Source organism: Melospiza georgiana, chromosome 4 (assembly GCF_028018845.1).
Source record: "Melospiza georgiana isolate bMelGeo1 chromosome 4, bMelGeo1.pri, whole genome shotgun sequence".
Lineage (NCBI taxonomy): Eukaryota > Metazoa > Chordata > Aves > Passeriformes > Passerellidae > Melospiza > Melospiza georgiana.
In genome coordinates, this window is record NC_080433.1 from 16043756 (window position 1) to 16063477 (window position 19722).

Genomic DNA, 19722 nt, shown 5'->3' on the forward strand with positions numbered 1-19722 from the left:
AGATCACTTCTAAATAATAACTTCTCCCACAACTTGATTTCCTTGCCCTAAAGCCTGGTGACATGTATCTGAATACTGGATGCCAGCACCAAAAAGTACCCACAGCTCAAAGCAAAATGTGCTGGAGCTGTTTGTGATGCTCTGGGTCTGGCAGAAAGCCAGCCTTGGGGTCAACACATTCAGAGACTTTGGTGGTGAAATCCAAGGAGTTTGAACATTTCTGGAACACACATCACAGGAAAAGCTGGTTGTGAAGATGTACTTCTCTAGAGTGGAAGGGAACAGCGCAAAGCTGGGAGAGTGCTGTAATTCAAAAAACTGCTGAAGAGTGGCTGTACCCTCCTCCTCAGAAAAAATAGTGGAAAAAACTCACCTTTGGGTGAAGGGGCATTCATACAGCCTGAAAATTGTGCAGTGAAATTCAAGTAACCCCTTGTGACTACTCCTCCATCTTCCCTGATGCTGAAACAACATCAGAGCTGTCTGCTGGTGGTGCTTAAATGCTTGTGTTTTTCACATTAGAGAGGCAGGAGTTTTGGACCCCCCGATTCCTATACTTACATACCTTTGGAAATTAGCATAAACATCTCAGCTGGCTACCAATGTGATTAAGATGTGCCTCCCCTTTGCAATTTTTTCTTTGAAACAAAGCAAAGGCTTTCGTTTGTTAAGTGGAAATTCCCCAGTGGAAACCCCTCTCTCCTTCCCTCCCATTTCTGACCCCATACTGGGCACTTTAATCTAATTTTGGTTTGAGGTTTTAGAAGCTGAAGGCTGCTTCTGAAGATCACTGAGGGAAAAGAAATCACTGGGAGGAACACCACACTTTGAACTGAATGTCCCTGGCACAATGCATATTGGAAAAAGAAAGCACTAAGAACATTTCCCAATCAACGTAGCTGTATTTTTCACAACCAGTTAGAAGAAATGGAAACCTATGGTAAATAATGCTGCTTTGTAAAAGTCCAATTACCCTGAATGATAAATTGTCTAATTATCTCAGCTCTAGAATCTTTCCCAAGTTCTTTATCCTTTTTTTTGTAGTCACTGTCTGCAGAACAAGAGCGTTTGACTGTTACTAATTAACAAGAGAGAAAGATGCAGGACATAGTAAATTCACTTCTGCTTAAATCCATGTTACATTATTTTTCCTCACCAAAGGGGAAAAAAATGTAATAATTTATTTAAAAGCTGCTCTGATGGAGAAAATTTTTCTCCATGACTACTTTGTGATATTAAAACAGTCAGCTTTTGTTTTTTACACTCTCTAGAATGCCAAAAGATTAAAGGCACAGCAAGGTTAGATTAGCACCTCGAAATTTTCTGTAAAGTTCTCTACTTATCAAGCTATTAAATCTAAACTCATGACTGCACAAAATCATCTTCTTATTGTATCCGTAGTGCACGTGAACTTGGATGAAACAAGTCCCAAAAAGATAAAGCTTTTAAAAGTGTTTTGTTCCAGTTCACTATGCATTGACTTTCTGACATCTTGTTTCTTCCTTTTTCCTTTATGTAGATCAACAACAGTAGCAAGGGTTTGTGGATAATAGCCCTGTGTTCAGAACTTTTTGACTTCTTGATTTTCTCCTTTAAATTTAAAGTGTAGCTAGGAGTATCGAAGAAGAAATTAAAGTTTATTCAAAACCTCTATTGAAGAAGATCAAAATCATCTTATTGTATTACATTTTTAAACCTGATAGTATGTAAAGCATTAAAAAACAAACAAAAACATGAAATCTTTTTTCCCTCCTGCTTATTAACAGAGTCTTTTTCTGAAATCCATTTTTTAAGATGTGTGTAAAAGCAGAATGTTTTACATATAAAATAATATCAATATTTTGTTGAATTCTGAAAGCACAGCTTCCATACAGGTGGAAAACACTGAGTCAATGGGGCCAAAGAGTGAATTGTTTGCACACCATGGCTTAATGTGCCATGCCTCAGTGACAGCCAGGGAGAATAATTCCTGGGACTGAGAAAGTAATTGAGCTCTCAGTCTCACTGCATCTGAGCCCTGACTAAGGATGGTAAACATGCAAGCATCTATTTATCTACTCAGTCTTGGTTAAAAGCCCAACATTCCAGTCCATACAAACAACTGGCATTTCTAGTGTAGAACAGTTTGAAGTCTCCCCTGACTGAGGCCCCAAATGCCCATCCCAGCAGCTACTGCAGCAGTGAAATTCCATTTCTGGCCTTACTGCTTGCATAGAAACCCTTGTGGGGCACTGACCAAAACATTCAAAACATGACCAGTTACACTGACACACAGGTTGGATTTTGTTGCTTCAAAGGATTTGATTTTGGAGAAGTGCCATAACTTCTGTCTTATGAAAACCAGACATCAAATTAGTTAGTAATAAGATTACAACCACAGACAGTTAACTTCAGCCTCTTCAGGCATCTTCTTGGAAAGATCCCTTGGGAATGGGCCCCACAGGGAAGAGGCATTACAAGGATCCCTTCCTCCAGGCTCAAGAATGATGCATCTGAATGAACAAGAAATTGTGCAAAGGGGGCAAGAGACCCACATGGATGAATATAGAACTCTTTTCATTTCTCAAGCAGAAAATATACAGGAGATCCAGGGTCAAGCCACTTAGAATGAATATAAAGAGGTTATCAGAGTAAGTAGCAAAGAGACAAGGAAGGCCAAAGTCCATTCTGGGGGCCAAAATTAAATCAGGCCAAGAATGTTAAGGACAACTAGAAAGGCTTTTTCAAATACATCAATAACAAAAGGAAAACAAAGAGAATAGGCAGAAACTGATGCACAGGAAATGCCACCTGAATTTGAGGAAGAATTTCTTTACTGTGCAGGTGACCAGGTACTGGAACAGATTGCACAGAGAGGGTGTGGAGTCTCCCTCACTGGAGATATTCAAAAACCATCTGGACACAATCCTGTGCCACGTGCTCTAGGATGGTCCTGCTTGAGCAGGGGGGCTGGACCAGAGCCCCCCCTGTGGTCCCTTCCAGCCTGACCCATTCAATACATTTGAAATGGAGCAGTCTTCAGACAGGATGTGTTTCCTACATTCCTTTGTGTTTTCCTGACTACTCCCTTTGCACCAATCTTTCAATCTGGTTAAGTGAGGAAATGTTCACTCATATCACTGGTGGAAGACCACCATATTTCTAGAGCGAGGGCACACCCAGAAACACCACCTTTCCTTACTTTCCATGTTAAAAGAAAAGCATAAGATGAAGCAGGGCAAACAATACAAAAGCCATCTCACGCTGATTAAAAATAGCAAAATTATATTATAAGAAACAGAAATTATTTAAATACATATGTTCTGCCAGGGTGGTAAAAAAGGGGGAAAAAAAAGGGAGAGGAGGTCACAAGAAGTTCAGTCTACCAAAAAACTGCTTTACATAATCATGAAATGCAAACTAGTTTCCACTCCCTTCTGGCACCAGCTCATTCAGCCTTCACTTCAAATGCTTATTGACAAATAAATGGACTGGTTGCTTCCTATTAATGCTTCCTAATTTATGTACATACCTGGAGGAAAAATTCCATTTTGACCTCACATTCATATAAGCTAAGATCATTTTTAAGCTATGAATATGATGAATACAATTTTAATTTCTTCTTGGTTGCTGCTGGGGATTTGCTGTTTCTTAATAAATTAAGCATGTGTTCTCCTCAGCTCAACTTTTGCACCTTATGCTTTTAATACCTGCAATTCAGGAATTTGTGTGAAACTTCCAGATGAAAGACTTTCTTCTCTTCAGTCATCATTTATTCTCTCCCTCCTTCTCTCTCTCATGCAAACACAGGTGCACAAACAGGATTTATTTTATCTATGTTCCCCAATACTTCTCCTTCTCTTCCTTTGCCCATAGAATCATACAATGGTTTAGCTTGGAAAGGATCTTAAAGCTGATCTAATTCCAACCCCCCTGCCATCAGCAGGGATATCTTCCACTACACCAGGCTGCTCAGAACTCCATGCAGCCTGGTCTTGAACACTTTCAGGGATGAGGCATCCACAGCTCTGGGCAACCTGTGCCAGTGCCTCTCCATCCTCAGAGTAAATAATCTCATCTAAATCTACTCTCTTACAGTTTAAAGTCATTGCCACTTGTCCTGTCACTACAGGTCCTTGTAGAAGGTCCCATGGAAAATCCCTATCATGAAAGTGGCACTTGCTTTCAGAAATCTCAAGAGACATCTTGTCCTTACAAGGTGAAATGCTGTTAAAGCAAGATTTTACCCCTTGGTCTTGAAAGCCTCTCAGAAGCTGAGAGTTCAGTGGAGATTCCTGCAGCAGATGAGGATGCCAGGGCTGGGCCAACACCTTCATGCCCTAGAGAATCTGCCTTTCAGTCTGGGGACACAGAGGGGTCTCATCCCAAATGAATGTTAACTAACATACAGCTTGAAAATACTTTTCTGCTTAGCTTAGTATTTAATATTTCCCAGGGGACAAGTTCCTGCCTGATGAATGCAATTGGCTGCTAATGCTGAGACACAGTCTGGTGTCCTGACACAGATGTCCAAAGCCACCTCCTCTCATTTTTAAGTTCTTTCAAGACCCAGATGGTTTAGCTCTTCTAATTTTTTTGCATTGAGGTTGTGCCTATTGATAGCTGTCTCTTTCTTTGCTAAGTATTTATGATACAGCAGCACATAACTTATGGAAACTTTCAGTGCCTAACTTCCATGACAAAACAAACAAAAAAATAGTATAATATCTTTCTGGGCTCCTACTTCACATTGAAAAACTCCCGAGGGAAAGACAAGCTGCCACTCAAAGAACAGGCACTTACACCTGTGAAGGCATCCCCATTCCTGAGAAATCATGGCGTGTTCACCTCTTTTCCTACCATGTGGCTTGCCTGGTGAGAGAATGTCCCTCCCAATGTCATGGAGAGGAGCAGTGGTGATATTTTCTGTGGTTTAGCTTATCTCCTTGCTTCCTTCTACAAGGCTCAACTGCCAGTGCAAAAATGTGATCTACCAATTCTACCTGTGACAATGTTCCACCCTGCACCCTATGACGTTACCTATCTGCAGCTAAAAGATTAACACTGATATGAATATAAAAATTTATTGGACATTGCTTTGATATTAATTTGGCTTACTTTGTCCCTGGAGGAAGCTTGTTAATCACCATATACAGGGGCAGTTGGGAGATGAATCCTGAAGAAAATTGTAACAAGTTTCTTGCTCAGCAGTGGTATTTTTTCCTTAAATTAAAAGCAAATATACTCTTTTCTCCATAAAATCCTGAAATGTAAGGGGGGAAAGGAGGGGGACAAGAAATAGAAAGACATGGAAGATGCATCCCTTTACTTTCTTTTTAAAGAAATCTGTCTAATCACAGTTAAAGTGCTGCATTATTAACTCTTTGCCATTAAATGTTCCATGTCAGTAGAAAAATTTATTCTTTAACATGAACCCTGCAGCAGTGATAGTGGGTCAATTATTATGAGGATGACAAAATACCAAGAAAATTCAGGGGTGAAAATGAGTACCTCTCTAGCATACATTACCTGAGACTCAGTTTTGCTCAAGAATAGCAATAAGGCAGAGTCATGGAGCAACATGTGACACTGCAAGCAAAAGGCAAATTAGTCTTCATGGACAAGAGACTGATAGGCCTGAACAAATGGAAAAATAAAAGGGTTTTTTTCTCTCTTTTCTCTTTATTTCTTTTTCTTGGGTGAAAAGGGTTAAATGAACTCCGCAGTGTCAACAACAACAAGAAGTTCTTTGAAATAAAGGTACATTAATCATCTCAACAACACCTCATCCCAGGCCACATAGAATCACCTATTCTCAGCTGTGAACAGGATTTTCCTAGGAAAGAAGTAAGGTTTGGACAAGTCAAGGAAGAAGTACAATGTCAAGATATAACCGGGGTTTGAAACGTGGAATTTGTTCCTATAAGCTAACAGTAGGCTTTCCAAAAAAGCAAAGCCAAACCAGACTTACCAATTGTTTAACTCAACTCTTTGCACATCATAAATAGGCTGACTCTCAAGAAAGGCTTATTTGTCTTTGAAAGTCTTTATCCCCTTTGAAGAGCAGGCATCTGTAGGTACAGTGTAAGAACTACAAACACGAGGCAAGCAAGGAGAATTGCTCTCATGCAGCTCCTGGCTGCTGATGCTTCAGCCAAAGGGTGACTGTGACTGCCCTACAAAGCACAGGAACAAGCAACATGGATCTTCCAGGCCTCCAGGACACCTTCTCTGCCTTCTCTGCTGGGAGGGTGCCTGGGGTGGAAAGCAGCCTGTGCAAAGAGATATCTTCTAAGGTTTGCACAGTGAGAAAACTGAGCCCAAGCTTTTCCACCTCAGTGCCTGCTCCCAGCATTTGAGCCTGGGAACAGGTTTGGAGCAAAGTGGACAAACACTTGGCAAGCTTGGACTCAAGGCTTTTCTCATGATACCTCTCTTTATACAGCAGAGACTCGAGATGTAGAGATAAAAAAGCCCTGAGTCTCAAAGGTGTTTAAGTGGCTGACATTCCTTAAGAGTTAGAAGTCAAAATAATCTCTGTCCAAGAGAAGTGACTTTGGGTCTCTTGAGTCCAAAGCTTGCATTTCAAATCAAAATATTCCAGATACTTACAGTAGAGGAGAAATGTGGGGAAAGGCTTATTGTCTTCTCCTAACTTAGCAACCTTTGACTGGTATGTACAGAAGCACAATGGGACTAAGATAAATAACTGATTTCAGACACTGAGCAACTGCATGAAGAACTGCAGAAACAGAATCTAACAGTACTCAGTCTCTACAAGTTTAAAAGCATTTCTCTATTTGTTTAAAAAAAAAAAGTGCTGACAGCTGACATTCATAAATGATGGGAGGCTCTGCAACACTTTCTTAAACAAATAGAGCAATCAAAGAGTGTCATTTCATTCAACAGAATAAACAGCAACAACAACCAATATTGTTTGTGCTTCCTGGCTCTGTATGTTTTGTGTGTGTCTGTGTATGCATGTGTAACAGCAACTCTCTTCTGTAGACTTTTTTTCTGCATACTATTTACAATTCAGTCTCCCTTGATAAATGCAAGCCTTCACTGTCAGCAATATTTCCTCAGTGAAGCTCAGTCTCTGTAGTTGGGAGCTTCAGAGAGCACAAAGCCTTGAGATACTGCATGAAAGGCACCAAACTCATGCAAATTGTTGTAGTAATTCCCTGACAGTGACATCTCTCTGACTTTCACCTCTCATTTCCACTAATGCTCAAAGAAAACTGGCTGTGCTACCAAGGAGACTCTCTGCACAGACTGCTTAAAAATCTAAAGCACTCAATCAGGCACAGAAACACCAGAAAAAATGGTCCTACCTCTCTCTGCTCTAGAAATTTTATGGGAAGGGAAAATTTTGAAATGGCAAAATCCCTTTTCAAGAAGGCATCTCCATTAGACTGCAGAGGTATTAGTGAAGGAGCTTTTCAGTGTGAAGAACAGAATCATAAGCCAGTGTAAAGTTTAGTACAATTTCATTCAAGTCAGTGAAGACAATAACTCCAGATGAGCAACTGCCACACCCAGTATGTCTGATGAATTACAGCCCCAAAATTATCAATCCTAAATGAGGAGTTTATGCATCAGTCCCGTTCAACCTGGGCTATTCACAACTCACTACACAGAACAGTTAAAAAGGAATTAATCAGTATTGTTTCATAATCAAAACTATGGATTGCAATGACTTTGGAGTAGCATCATTCAATATTTTTGACATGAAAGTATAGATGAAACAGTCTGGTCAATATTTTCAATAAAACATATTGAAAATATTCCTAGGTCCTAAAGCTTTACAAAACCAAGTCTTTATAGGAACAGGAAGATGTCTTCATATCAAAGAAAAATCTCCAAGTCTCCATTTAAATAGAGAGACAGTATGGCAGGACCTTGAAGTTTCTTTAAACTTTACAGACTCTAGACAGAGGTGAAAATGTTGATAAGTCACACCAGCACTGAATTGTTACACTAGTACTTTGTGTGGATAGGAAATTTGATGCAGTAGAGACATGCTGTGTCTTATCCTATTCTTCATTCCTCTCACACTGATGTTTCTAAATGTCATATCAAGCAGTGATAAGTAAGAGTAGTACAAAGCTTTTTTAAAATAGAATGGGAAACACAGTTAGTCTTGCAGCCTCCAATGGATGTTTATGGTAATAGCTGCTCTTTCATGTATTCACTTTTATTTACTTCTCCTGACTCCTGTGCTCTCCCTCACCTTTGTCAGGGCTCCTGCAAGTATTCCTAGGCATCAGCAGCAAGGAGCAGTGAGCTGCTACTCTGTCCCTCACCAGACCTGGAGCCTCACATATCAGTGCAGCAACACATCTCAGGCTCTGTAATGCTCAGTGCAAGTTTTTCTCTGTGGTTCTTTAAGTAATGTCATGTTTTTATAGATATGAGCTAAAAATCCCCCAAAATTGTAGCACCAAGTCTACCCATTCCTTAATGCAAGGCTTGGCTGTCTATTACTGAGAATATGCAGTAAATTATTCCTGAAGGTGAAATTAGAATTCAGGGAGCTCTTGCTCCAGGCTTTTCTATGCTCTGCACCATCAAGTATGGATCTCCTTATTGCAAGAAGACCATTCTCATACCTCTTTTGCCCTCCTTAGCTGCCCCAAGCATGCTGGCTTTTCCCCCTCAAGAAAATGACCTAGTTTCACTGGTTTAACCTGATGTGTTTACTTTGCAACAGATCAGGAGCACATACCTACACCCACTCACCACATTCCACCTCAGGGTAACAAATAACTTCTTATGAGAAGTCAGCTTGGTCACCTATGGTTTTGCACTCTGTTTTGTGACATTACTCTTCCGGTCTAAAATTGTGCAGTCCAATAAAACAACAACACAAGAAAAAAATAAATTATAATTGTCAATGATTCAGGCTTGAGAGCAGGGACAAGGAAGAGAGAGATTTTAGCATTTTTAAATGCTAAAATGGGAATAGAGAAAAAAAGAGAGGCCTCACATTAAGGGAATCCCCAGCATGGAAGATGCAATTTTTCATGCCCTAAGCTCTGAGGCTTAGGACAAAACACACAGAGCAGCTCAGAGCACACAGAGGCACTCAGAAGCAAGTGTTCATATGCTCAAAATGAATGTGTGTGCTCCAGGATTTCTATGGTTTTGCTAAGCGCACACACAGACAAACAAAAATCAACTTGCTTTTACAATGATATAATCAGTCACATGTGCAAAAACTGTTCCTAAATATTTCTTGTGAAGGGCTCTTTAAAACCCCTGCACAGGGATCATTTATGACTGAAAAGGAGAGTTGAAGACCATGGGCGCATTCTTTCTCACTTGGTGAATGTGGATAAAAAAACATCTCTTTCACAACTGTATAGCCTCTAACAGTTCAGGGATGGTTAGCCACAAACGCTGCAAAAATAATCTGGTCTTGAAATAGCAACCTTTCTCTTTTTTTTTCCCCTATGTCCTCCTTTACTGGTACATACCAGGCTAGCTTCTCAGCTGATGCATATCACCATACCTGTACTAATAACAAACATGCACCAGTTTAACCCATCTGAGGATCTGACCCCTCTCTGCTGTCCCAGATCTGTGGTCTCTGCAGAAAGCAATATTATTTTATGCAGACACAGAGGTAGGCGTCCTGCCCCCACTAGTTCATATTTAACTCTCTTTTCATCTTGTTTATTTTGCTTTCATGGTATCAAAGCAAGCTGCACACCCAGCAACAAGCTTGCAGCAAATAGGTGCATCTTATTTTTAGCAGATTGCCCTTCACAGGGCACACACTACACTCCCAAGGGATTTATGAAGAGGGTCAGGTCAAAGTCTTTATAATTTGAATTTTTATTTGTGTGTTAGAAGAATTATGCTTGTCTTTTCCAATACAGTTGGAACACACACAGGGATTCAAAAGTAGTATGGGAAGATACAGTGTGTGGTGACAAGTAATCACCATTCAGTATTTTGTCTCTCTGCTTCCCCAGAGATGAAAAGTTCTGCATGCCCTTTCCCTAAACCCTAAAGACCCAGATAGAGGTAAGGGGGCAATTTCCTGTCCTCTACAATAACTGAGGCCAGGGGCTTCTCCTGCCAGACTCTAAAATGGGGCAGATGCCTCTTCTCACTTTGAGGCAAAGAGACACCATGAAGCCTCAACACTGAGCTGTCAGTCAAGAAAAGACCTAAAATGTCCTTTAGCAAGCAGATGAGGATAGTCCTGGAGGTAAAAAGATGACAACCCATGACTCACTCAGACACTGTTTTCTGAGGACACCTGCCTGGAAGTGCCATCTCCACAGGCTGTGAGGAAGAGATTGGCAGTGAGACCTCCCAAGACAGCTCTGAAACAAACTTGGCTGGACACAACAGAGCAGGATAACATGGTCCTGTCTCCTCTGGGTATCTGACTCCCAGCACTGGGACTAGACACTTGCAGCACCTAGCTTTGTGTTTCTGCACCACACTGCAGCAGCCTGCACCACGCCTGCCCAGGGATCTCTAACCCAGCATTGACTCAGCTTTCTCCATCCCCTTTATGCTCTCCCAATGTACCCACTGCACAAGACAGACAAATGAAGATCACAGCAAAGGCAGGAGTGTCCTGAAGTACAACACCCTGAGCCACCAAAATATTGCTGTATGCCCAGATGGCCCAACCTTGCTCTATTACTGGCTATTACAAGGTCATCATGCTTTGTGTTTTTGACTGGTGTGCCAAAAAGCTGGAGCTGTGACTGTCATTTATAGCACCTTTTCTCAGATGGCTCTCACATGTCTTTATAAACTTTGGTAAATGAGTATATAAATCACCCTGTCCACCACCAAAGTACAATCATCTCTGGGATGATACACGGCAGCTGCTGTAAAATCAGACTGCAGCTCCACACCACAGATTAGGGCAATAAAACATGCTGCATCAGCCAACTGAAATGGATGGAGGACAGAAGGGGGACAAGGTAGAGGACATTTTGCAGTTATAATTACCTGAGTATAAATTTGGCTGAAGAGGGTACTGTGTTGGATACTTGCATATCTGCAAATCAAAGCAGTCTTCTACTACATGTCAAAACAATCTGACTGTACCATTCCCCATATTTTGGCCTTCTAAAGCCCTTCCTTTGTGAAAATTGCAGAGCACCTTGATAAGAGCAAAGCAATAACCTAATCAAATTTCTTAGCAACTGACTTGATAACTAACTGAGCCTGTAGCTTCTGTGTCCCTCCCTTCCTCTCTCTTGCATGACAACTGAACACAGCATCTATATATACCCAGTTCTAAAATAGCTCTGCTCCCGTAACTCGCAAACCGTTCACATAGATCTCATTTTCTAGGCTAAAAGTAGTTAATTGCAGTCACTGAGGGGACTGAACTGCTGCACCCTTTTCCTTATTCTGGGATGGGCTCCTTGAGCAGTGTATTGCCCCCTCCTGCCCCTCTGCCAAATCATGAACTGTTTATAAAAGGAAATCTTCTGAAGGATGGGGCTGCACAGATCAGATCTACAAATTTCCTGTTATTGAGGACTGTAGATGAATCATTATCCTTCTCTCCCTCTCTTCTCCTTGGCCATATATGCACCATCTAAAGCTAAACCTGATAACTCAGAAAGTACAGGGAATTTACTTAAAGGTTCTTCCAATCAATATATGACATGGGACAGCATGGCTTGGGATGAGGACACCAGCTTGAGTTGAGCCTCATACAGATTTTGTACAGAGCAGAAATTAATTTGAGTGCAAACTCTCTACACTGACTGGGGACACTGCCATAAGTGTCCCTAGCTTCATAACCCCTCCTAGACAGTGCAAAAGCTGAAATTATTGACAAAATATTCACAGAGAACCAAGAGAGTCAAGAATTAGGCATTTGAATTTGATTATTATTGAAACATTACTAATATTGATTATTATTGAAACATTACTAATAGTGAATGGAGGCTCAGTCAGACCATACACAAGCCAGGGTCCATTTCGTTCTCCAGCTTGAATCAGACTCACACCCACATGTGAACCTCTTGCACTGACTCACTCTGCAGTCTCCAAGTGCACAGCAAGGGCTCCTTTAACTGGAACTGGACCAGACCAGCTGGTAAGGGAAATTTGTCACACACAGAGCTAGCCTTTAATACCCCAGAATAAACTACTGAGGTGCTTAGAGGGTGTACCCAGCAGCCACCTGTGCTGGATGATGAGTCTTTGCCTTCAGGAGGACACTTCTTGTCCCTGTAGACATGGCCATATGCAAGGACTTCCTACGTGGAACATCCTTAAGGAACCAGCCAGACAATGACTGATTGCACTCAGATCTCTACACACTTTCATGGAAATGTTTACTATTTCACATGTCTATCTACAGAAAGATGTCATAGGACTGATAACACACACCCAGCCTATAAGATAGCTCTCCCAGCAGTTCCCCTTTGGTTTCCTAGGCTGTCAGCTTTCAGGAACTGATGAGGAGATTACCCATATTTTCCTTGGGACTGCAGAGCAGGGGGTTCTGTGTGCAACTCTTGCCCCCAGCATTACCCAGTAAACTGCCCATACCCCAGGCCAAGTTGCACCTTCACACCTTGGCAGGCCTTAAGGAAGTCAGCTGAACTCACCAGACATGAGGGCACAATTAGGCCTGCCCTGTATGAATGAAACAAGTATATTTACTCCAGCTCCTGGAAACAAAAATGCCCTTGGTAAATACAGATAGTGGAGAAGTCATTTGAACACATAAGAGAATTTGGTACCATTATTTTTTTTTAAGCTTACACATATATTCTGCTGCTAGAAGAAAAAAAAATAAGAACATTTAAAACAAAACTTTGAAGTTTAGGATTTGTAAGGACACTATTTATGCTCCCACTATTTATGCTCCCAGTAAATAAAATTGACCACAAAAACAGTAGAAATACTTGTACAAGAGGAAAAAAATAGATATGTGTAGTTTTAGAGCCTGACAACAGCTGGTTGATTTCAATAATGTAAAATACTTTTTAAAGGTTACGCATTCACCATGACACAAAGTTTCTAGGCCATCTCTTGTGTTGATACATTTCCATTGCCTTGCTCCCTGCACAAAGCCCCAGAGCAGCACATCATACTCACATGTTTTGCAGAGAACTCATCGACCTCCCGCAGCACCTTCTCCTGGCACTCTGGGTTGGTGGCCAGCAAGTAGGTGGCAAAGGACAGCGTGCTTGTGGTGGTCTCATAGCCAGCAATCAGGAACAGGAAAGCTTGGCCTGCTATCTCATCCTCTGTCAGCATCTTCTGAGCCTTTTCAGATGGGGCTGTGCCAGCCAGAGGCGCCTCATCCTGTCTGGGAGCAGCAGATGGACTGAGCACAGCAGAACACCCGGCTGCCATGGCTGAGTCGCCCGCGTCAAGCATCCACTGGAGAAAATCTCTGCGCCTCTGCAGAACAAGAAACATGAGGGATGGGTCACAGAGCAATGCCTTCCATGGGAGATGGAAGCAGAGAGCTACTTCCTATTTATAGTGCATGCTTGGCTCCTACAGAATGGCCACCAGCCTTTCAGTGAATGAGGAGGCTTCTGTAAATCAGCTGGAAATGCCATAACTAACAGCCTGTCATTGCTTTCTTCCCAGTGAGATGAGACTGATCTGCCCCCAATTCACAAGAGGTATGCTCTGTACCCTCCACAGAGCATTGCTAATGGCCAACTCTTTTATACTTAGGCTGAGATCTTGGCACTTGCTGGGAATCAGGGGACTGACATAGACACGGTACATGCAGGCTCCACGTGCACCTCCAGATGGAGGCAGCACAAATCATGCTTGGAGGAGCTGGTCCATCTGCTTGGATGCACCACCTTCACTTGTTGGTATGGTCCAAAGCTTGGAACTCACCATCTAAGCTCAGGGTTGCATCTACATAACTTTCTATGCTAGCTTAGTGTGACAGGGCTGAAATCTAATCTCAGTAAATCAAGACATCTTTTTATGAGAAAGAACAGTTATGAACACTTGTAACAAGATAGTCTTTTTAAAGCAATTCTTTAAGAACATATTTGCAGAACCATATTAAAACTACAAGCATTCCTGTACCACAAAATCTGTTTGGGCAGTTTGTCTTTGCAAAATGCCCACTGAATGATCCCACTGTTATGAGAACGGTTTCTTTCACACTTCTTTCTGACACAGAAGCCCTAATAAACAGACCTATGGCCAAGAGTTAGCTGACTCCCAACCAGCGTGGACAGCAAGCTTGATTAGGCTTTGAAATATAACCCAAAAGGTTTGAATTGACTTTTGCGAGTGGGCATAATAGAATTGTGCTGAACCTAAGCCATAAGGCTGTGTGATTGATTTTCAATTCCTCAAATACCAACAGAATACATGATAGCTCAAGGACTTAGAAGTGACTGCAGTGCGAGAACATGACAACTTGTGCAGTGGGATGGACAAAAGAAGGGACCGAGCTTTTCTTCAAAAGAAAAGAATATGCTGTAAACTGTATTTTTCTGTTAAAAATTAATCATGTGAATGATTTCTTGGATCTGATGTTTGAGAGATAAAGTAGAAAAAAGAGGGGCCAGAGAAAAGGACAGGCAAACAAGATAAGAGTAAGGAAGAAGTAATTAATTATAAATGTCAGACAACTTAATCAGATTATTTATTTTTCACATGACATGGGAAAAGAGAGTATAAGACAAGAAAACAGGAGAAATACTCAGTGTCCTGTGCTTAGTTCTGCTGCCAACAAACTGTTCTGATCGATCTACAGGCAGAGAAGAATGGTTATTTTGGGGTTTGAACAACACAAGAGATTGGCACCGGTCCTCTTTAACAGCTCCTTCCCTCCACCCCAAAGAACGTTTCCATTATGCACCTTGTACCTAGTGAGCATCTTGCACCCTGGTACACCCAAAAATCAATGCTCCAGATAGCAGCCAGTGCCTCTGCACATTCACCAGTCAGACTGAATCACCTCCAAGGCAAGGGAGGTGTGCTTTTCCACCAGTAGGTGAAGGCACACAAAAAAACCATTACAGACACTGTGCTCTGCAAATGAGCTACAGCTCTGAAAAAACTTCCTTGTGCCTAGACTGAGGCACAATTCCCACCAACATGATAGGATACCTCTGCTCCATTATGTTCCCATAGATTGGAGGAAGTAAGACTTCATGCAGACTTCAGCTGTGAATAGCTCAAAATCTTGTTTAATTTTTCTGGCAAGGAAAAGTTTGTTCTCATCCTGAGAGCTCATGTATTGCACGACTCAGAGTCCAACTCTTTGGCATAGCCTGCGCTTCAGGGATTTGCCCGATAGATATATTTCTATTAGGCAATTTTTAAAATTGAAAAAAATAAGCAAACAAGAAAAAAAGAAAGCCAACCAAACCAAACCAACCAAAAAACAAAAGAGAAAAAAACCCCACCACCACCAAAAAAACCAACCAAAAAAAAACCCCACCAAACAAACCAAAAAAACCAAAAAACCATGAGAGTCCAGTTCCAGTGTGTTCATTAGTGTGTGGATAAACCAATTCAAAGTAGCAATGAACCACATCTGTGGAGACAGTCTCTCTATCTGCAAGACTAGCCACCATCACCTAAAGTATCTTTATAACATAAAAATGTATAATTACATTCCTATTCAGTGGAATTGTAGCACTGTAGCCTCCTGCAGCTCAAAAGGTGTAACATTTGCTATGGTTCTGCATCCATCCTTCTCTAGCTGTGAATTTCCTTGTAAACAAACCCATTGCCCTCTAAGGGTTTTCTGTTCCCAGTCAGGAGCTGTTAGATGAGCCTGGTCTTATATTTAGACAATACACTCTCTGGAGACCCTGTAAGATGTTTCTCCAGCCTTAAACAAAATCAGGTCCTGGCCTTATACAAAGCATCGGGTTATTGCTGTGATAGCAATGTAATAATCATAATGACTACTGAATAAAATTTCATTCATGAGAATTTTTGCTGAAAGCAAACTTAATGAATACCAGCCCAAGTGAATATTCCCAGGAATGTGCTCTGAAATGCCTCTGTGGCCATTTTGAGGAGCTCTTTTTATTACTCACGTAATATATTTGGTTAGGAATTTAAAAGCTTGTCTTGTTGCAGAATCTGTTTTTAAGGTCATCCTCTCCAGAAAAAACTGGATACCTGATCTGTGCCATCTAACTTGCTCTCAGGTGAGCAGGGGTTGCTAAGAGCAATGGCTTCATAAACAAACCTTGCAAAAACAACATTCATTTGTAAAAACAACTTGAATAATAGTGTGTGTGGGGGGGGAAGCGTAACATTAGAGAGAAGCAAGCTTTCTTCCATTATAATTTTACACAGTGGAAGGAGCTATATTTCAGCAAAGCTTCTCTTCCTTATGCTTCATTCTGCTTCACTTTAGGCATCAGTATAGAGTGCCACATAAAAAAATCGTCTTCAACCCAAGTGAGAGAAAAGATTTCCAGGGTTATAACAAGTCATAATGAAACATATTTTTTTCCGCGCCATCAGGATGGAAAAATTGCTCTGATTCCAAAACCTAACAATGGCAATAGAGACAAACACTAGCATAAACCCAAATATAATTGGATTGTTAAGTGCTAGAAATAAGGAAAAAGCATCTCATGAAAATTCTCAGAGGGGAGGGGGGAGGTTTCTCCACTTCAGCTGTCAGCAGAAGGAAAAAAAATTTAAAAATTACATTTTTTTTCTCAATTTAACAACAGACCAAGTACTTACAGTGCCACTGCACAAAAACATTCTTTGGTCATCACATCCAGCTGCTGGCTTCCTTTCTCCATCAGGGACATTTGTTTGATTTTCCTCACAAAAAGCAGAAGCCCATAATAGCCTCCATCCTGTCCTCTGACACTTGCATAGTTATGTTACAATGGCCTCAGAAACAAATTCCTGCCACAAAAGAATGGCGTGCTAATGCGAGGGACTCTTGATTTGCCCCTGTACAACACAGAGCCCGTCATTAGGCCAATGATAATTGAATGGAAAGCTAGGATTTGAACAAAACCCATATAATTTGAATGCAGTGTGGGACAGGGCGAATGTCTAACTCGGAGGTGACACAGACATCCCCTCTGAAATATATAATAAGACAAGCTCCGCTTACAGCTTGCCCAAGATAGACACCTTGCAGTATATTTCCTGACACCAGTGTTCTGGGCCGTATCATTCCTCTCATTAGTCTCCTTAGGCATCACCTGGCCCTGCACAGCAGCGGCTCTGCACGGAGGCGGAACGCGGCGCCGGGGAAGGCCACGCCGCCAGAACCCATCTCCTTAGAGCCCCACATTTGCCTTCACAGAGAAAAGTAAGGCACAATTCTTCCCAAGAATACTCTTATCTCATTTGCTGTGCCTGTGTTTGTGCAAAAGTAAATTGCAATATGGAGATTGTTTACCCAAAGTGATGGTGTTTTGTTTCCTTGGCCTATCAGGGCCTATTGTGTGTGTCAGGACTGTTGGCTGACAGTCACAAGATTCTGTGCTGTTGGGTGCAAAGTTAAGTACTTAGCAGATTGAGTTTAGATGTAATATAACATAATATAATAAAAAATAATATAATAAAGTAATGAATCAACCTTCTGATAAGATTAAGTCAGATGCATCAGTCCTCTCGCCCTCATCGGGGATTGCCTGTGAATTCAGTACCTCCCCTCCTCACATCACGGCTCTCGAGCCTCGCAGCTGTCAGAAGGAGAGAGATGTACCACTCACACACGAGATGCAGCATGACTTTTCTCACAGGAGGCAAGGGATAGCTCCAGCTCTCTCCCTCCTGATCAGGGAGTTGTGGTTTTATATCTGAGGCTGATGTGCCAGCTGACCTTCTGGTAATTTCACTATGCTTTGGGGATCCAGGGGATCTTATCTCATTTGCTGTGTCTGTGTTTGTGCAAAAGTAGAATGCAGTATGGAGATTGTTTACCCCAAGTGATGGTGTTTTGTTTCCTTGGCCTATCAGGGCCTAGCGTGTGTGTGTTGGGACTGTTGGCTGACAGTCACTAGATTCAGTGCTGTTGGGTGCAGAGTTAAGTGCTTAGCAGATTCAGTTTAGATGTAATATAACATAGTGTAATATAAAATAATGTAATATAATAAACTAATTAATTAACCTTTTGATAAGATGAAGTCAGATGCACCAATTCTCTCTCCCTCGTCGGGGGTTGCCTGTGAATTCAGTATCTCCCCTCCTCACATCATCACAGCTGTCAGAAGGAGAGAGATGTACCACTCACACAAGAGATGCAGCATGACTTTTCTCACAGGAGGCAAGGGATGGCTCCAGCTCTCTCCCTCCTAAGCAGGGAGCTGTGGTTTCATATCTGAGGCTGATGTGCCAGCTGAACTTCTGGCAAATTCACTATGCTCTGGGATTCAGGGGACCCTTGGGTCATGCTTTTGGTAGAGAGATTAAGCTGTTCAACTTCTCTGCAAGCTGAAGTAAAAAATTACTTAAAGAAAACTACCAAATATGAATCAATTTGAATTTTGGTTCCTAATGTTTTGATTTCAATCACATTTTCTGCAAATTACACTCAATTTTTTACCCCTCTGATAGTTCAGATCTGCATTTTGAGTTCAAAAGAGCCCAGAGACACAAAAATCTACTTTATGATGAATCAAGAAATCCAAATAAATGACATAATAAGTCGATAGTCTGTAAAGCACTTGCTGTGGTGCAAAAGTCATGCAAATGTGATGCTGCAAACATAATACCAATCACAATAAAATGTACAGACCTTCCTGGTCTTTCTCAAATGCTCTGATTCAAACTCAAAATGATAGATTTCAGAATACTTATCTATCAGTTAGAAAACTCACATCTCATTTCAGGAAACTTGTACAAACACTGCTAAGTCAATGTATATCCAGGAAGCTTTTTATAAATTTGATTTGGCAACCCTCTTTTTAGGTAAGACAAGCCTGTGTCACAATGAAGTTATCAGTAAAGCACTGCAGTAACTACCCAGATCCTTTTGAAAAAGAAGCACAAAACGCAGTCCCACTAAAACTATCATTTTGCCAAACATCTTTGAAAGGATCAAATTCAACCTCTAACACTTGCAGGCTTCATTTGGTTTCTCAGTGAAATCACAAAAAATAAAAAGCCAGTTTCTCTGGCAATATATCCAATTCCAAAACATTGCAGAGAGAGTGTTCTTTTGCCTCGTGTTTGAACACAGAAGCTCAAATCAGATGAGAGGCTCCCAAATTTGTATGTCTGAAGGCTGAGGACATGGTGCGCTCACAAGTGATACCCAGCTCTGCAAGGACCTGGACTCTGTTGGACTCCAGAATATGGACATTGCTCAAGAGAGGCTGGGAGACTTTTCAGTCTGGCAGATAAAACTCTTCTGTTTGCATTTGTTAACATCAGCAGAAGAAAACACTGCAGTGTTTTTATTGTGAATGGACTGAGGGTCTGAGGGCAGGAAGGTCCTACAAAGCAATATAACTTGCACTTAAAAAAAGACTAAATGTAAAGCAAAAAATAAAAATTCACTGGGTGCTGATTCAGAAAGTGGAGCAGCCTTTTGCCAGTCTGCTCTGATCTTAATACTTATAATAAAACCCCAAGCTGAGAAGATTTTGTATAACTTTGGACTTGCTATATTCTCGTATCATCATCATCACTAATCTTGTATGCAATTTTTTGACAGTAGTTCACATCCATAAGAGAACTCTCTGAGCATTTAATAACTCTGCATTTGATGTCAGAAGCCACAGCAATGCCTTTACTTGCTGCTTGAAAGGAATGTGTCCCTAC

The 19722-nt window shown here is 41.3% G+C and overlaps 1 protein-coding gene across 1 annotated transcript in view; it reads right to left on the minus strand.

Annotated features, from left to right (window-relative positions):
• TBXAS1 (thromboxane A synthase 1) overlaps positions 1-19722 on the minus strand; it is a 227801-nt gene that overhangs the window by 52351 nt on the left and 155728 nt on the right. The window contains exon 9 of the mRNA XM_058022728.1: positions 13075-13383. Coding sequence (XP_057878711.1) covers positions 13075-13383 — 309 coding nt within the window. The remainder of the gene's footprint in view (positions 1-13074; positions 13384-19722) is intronic.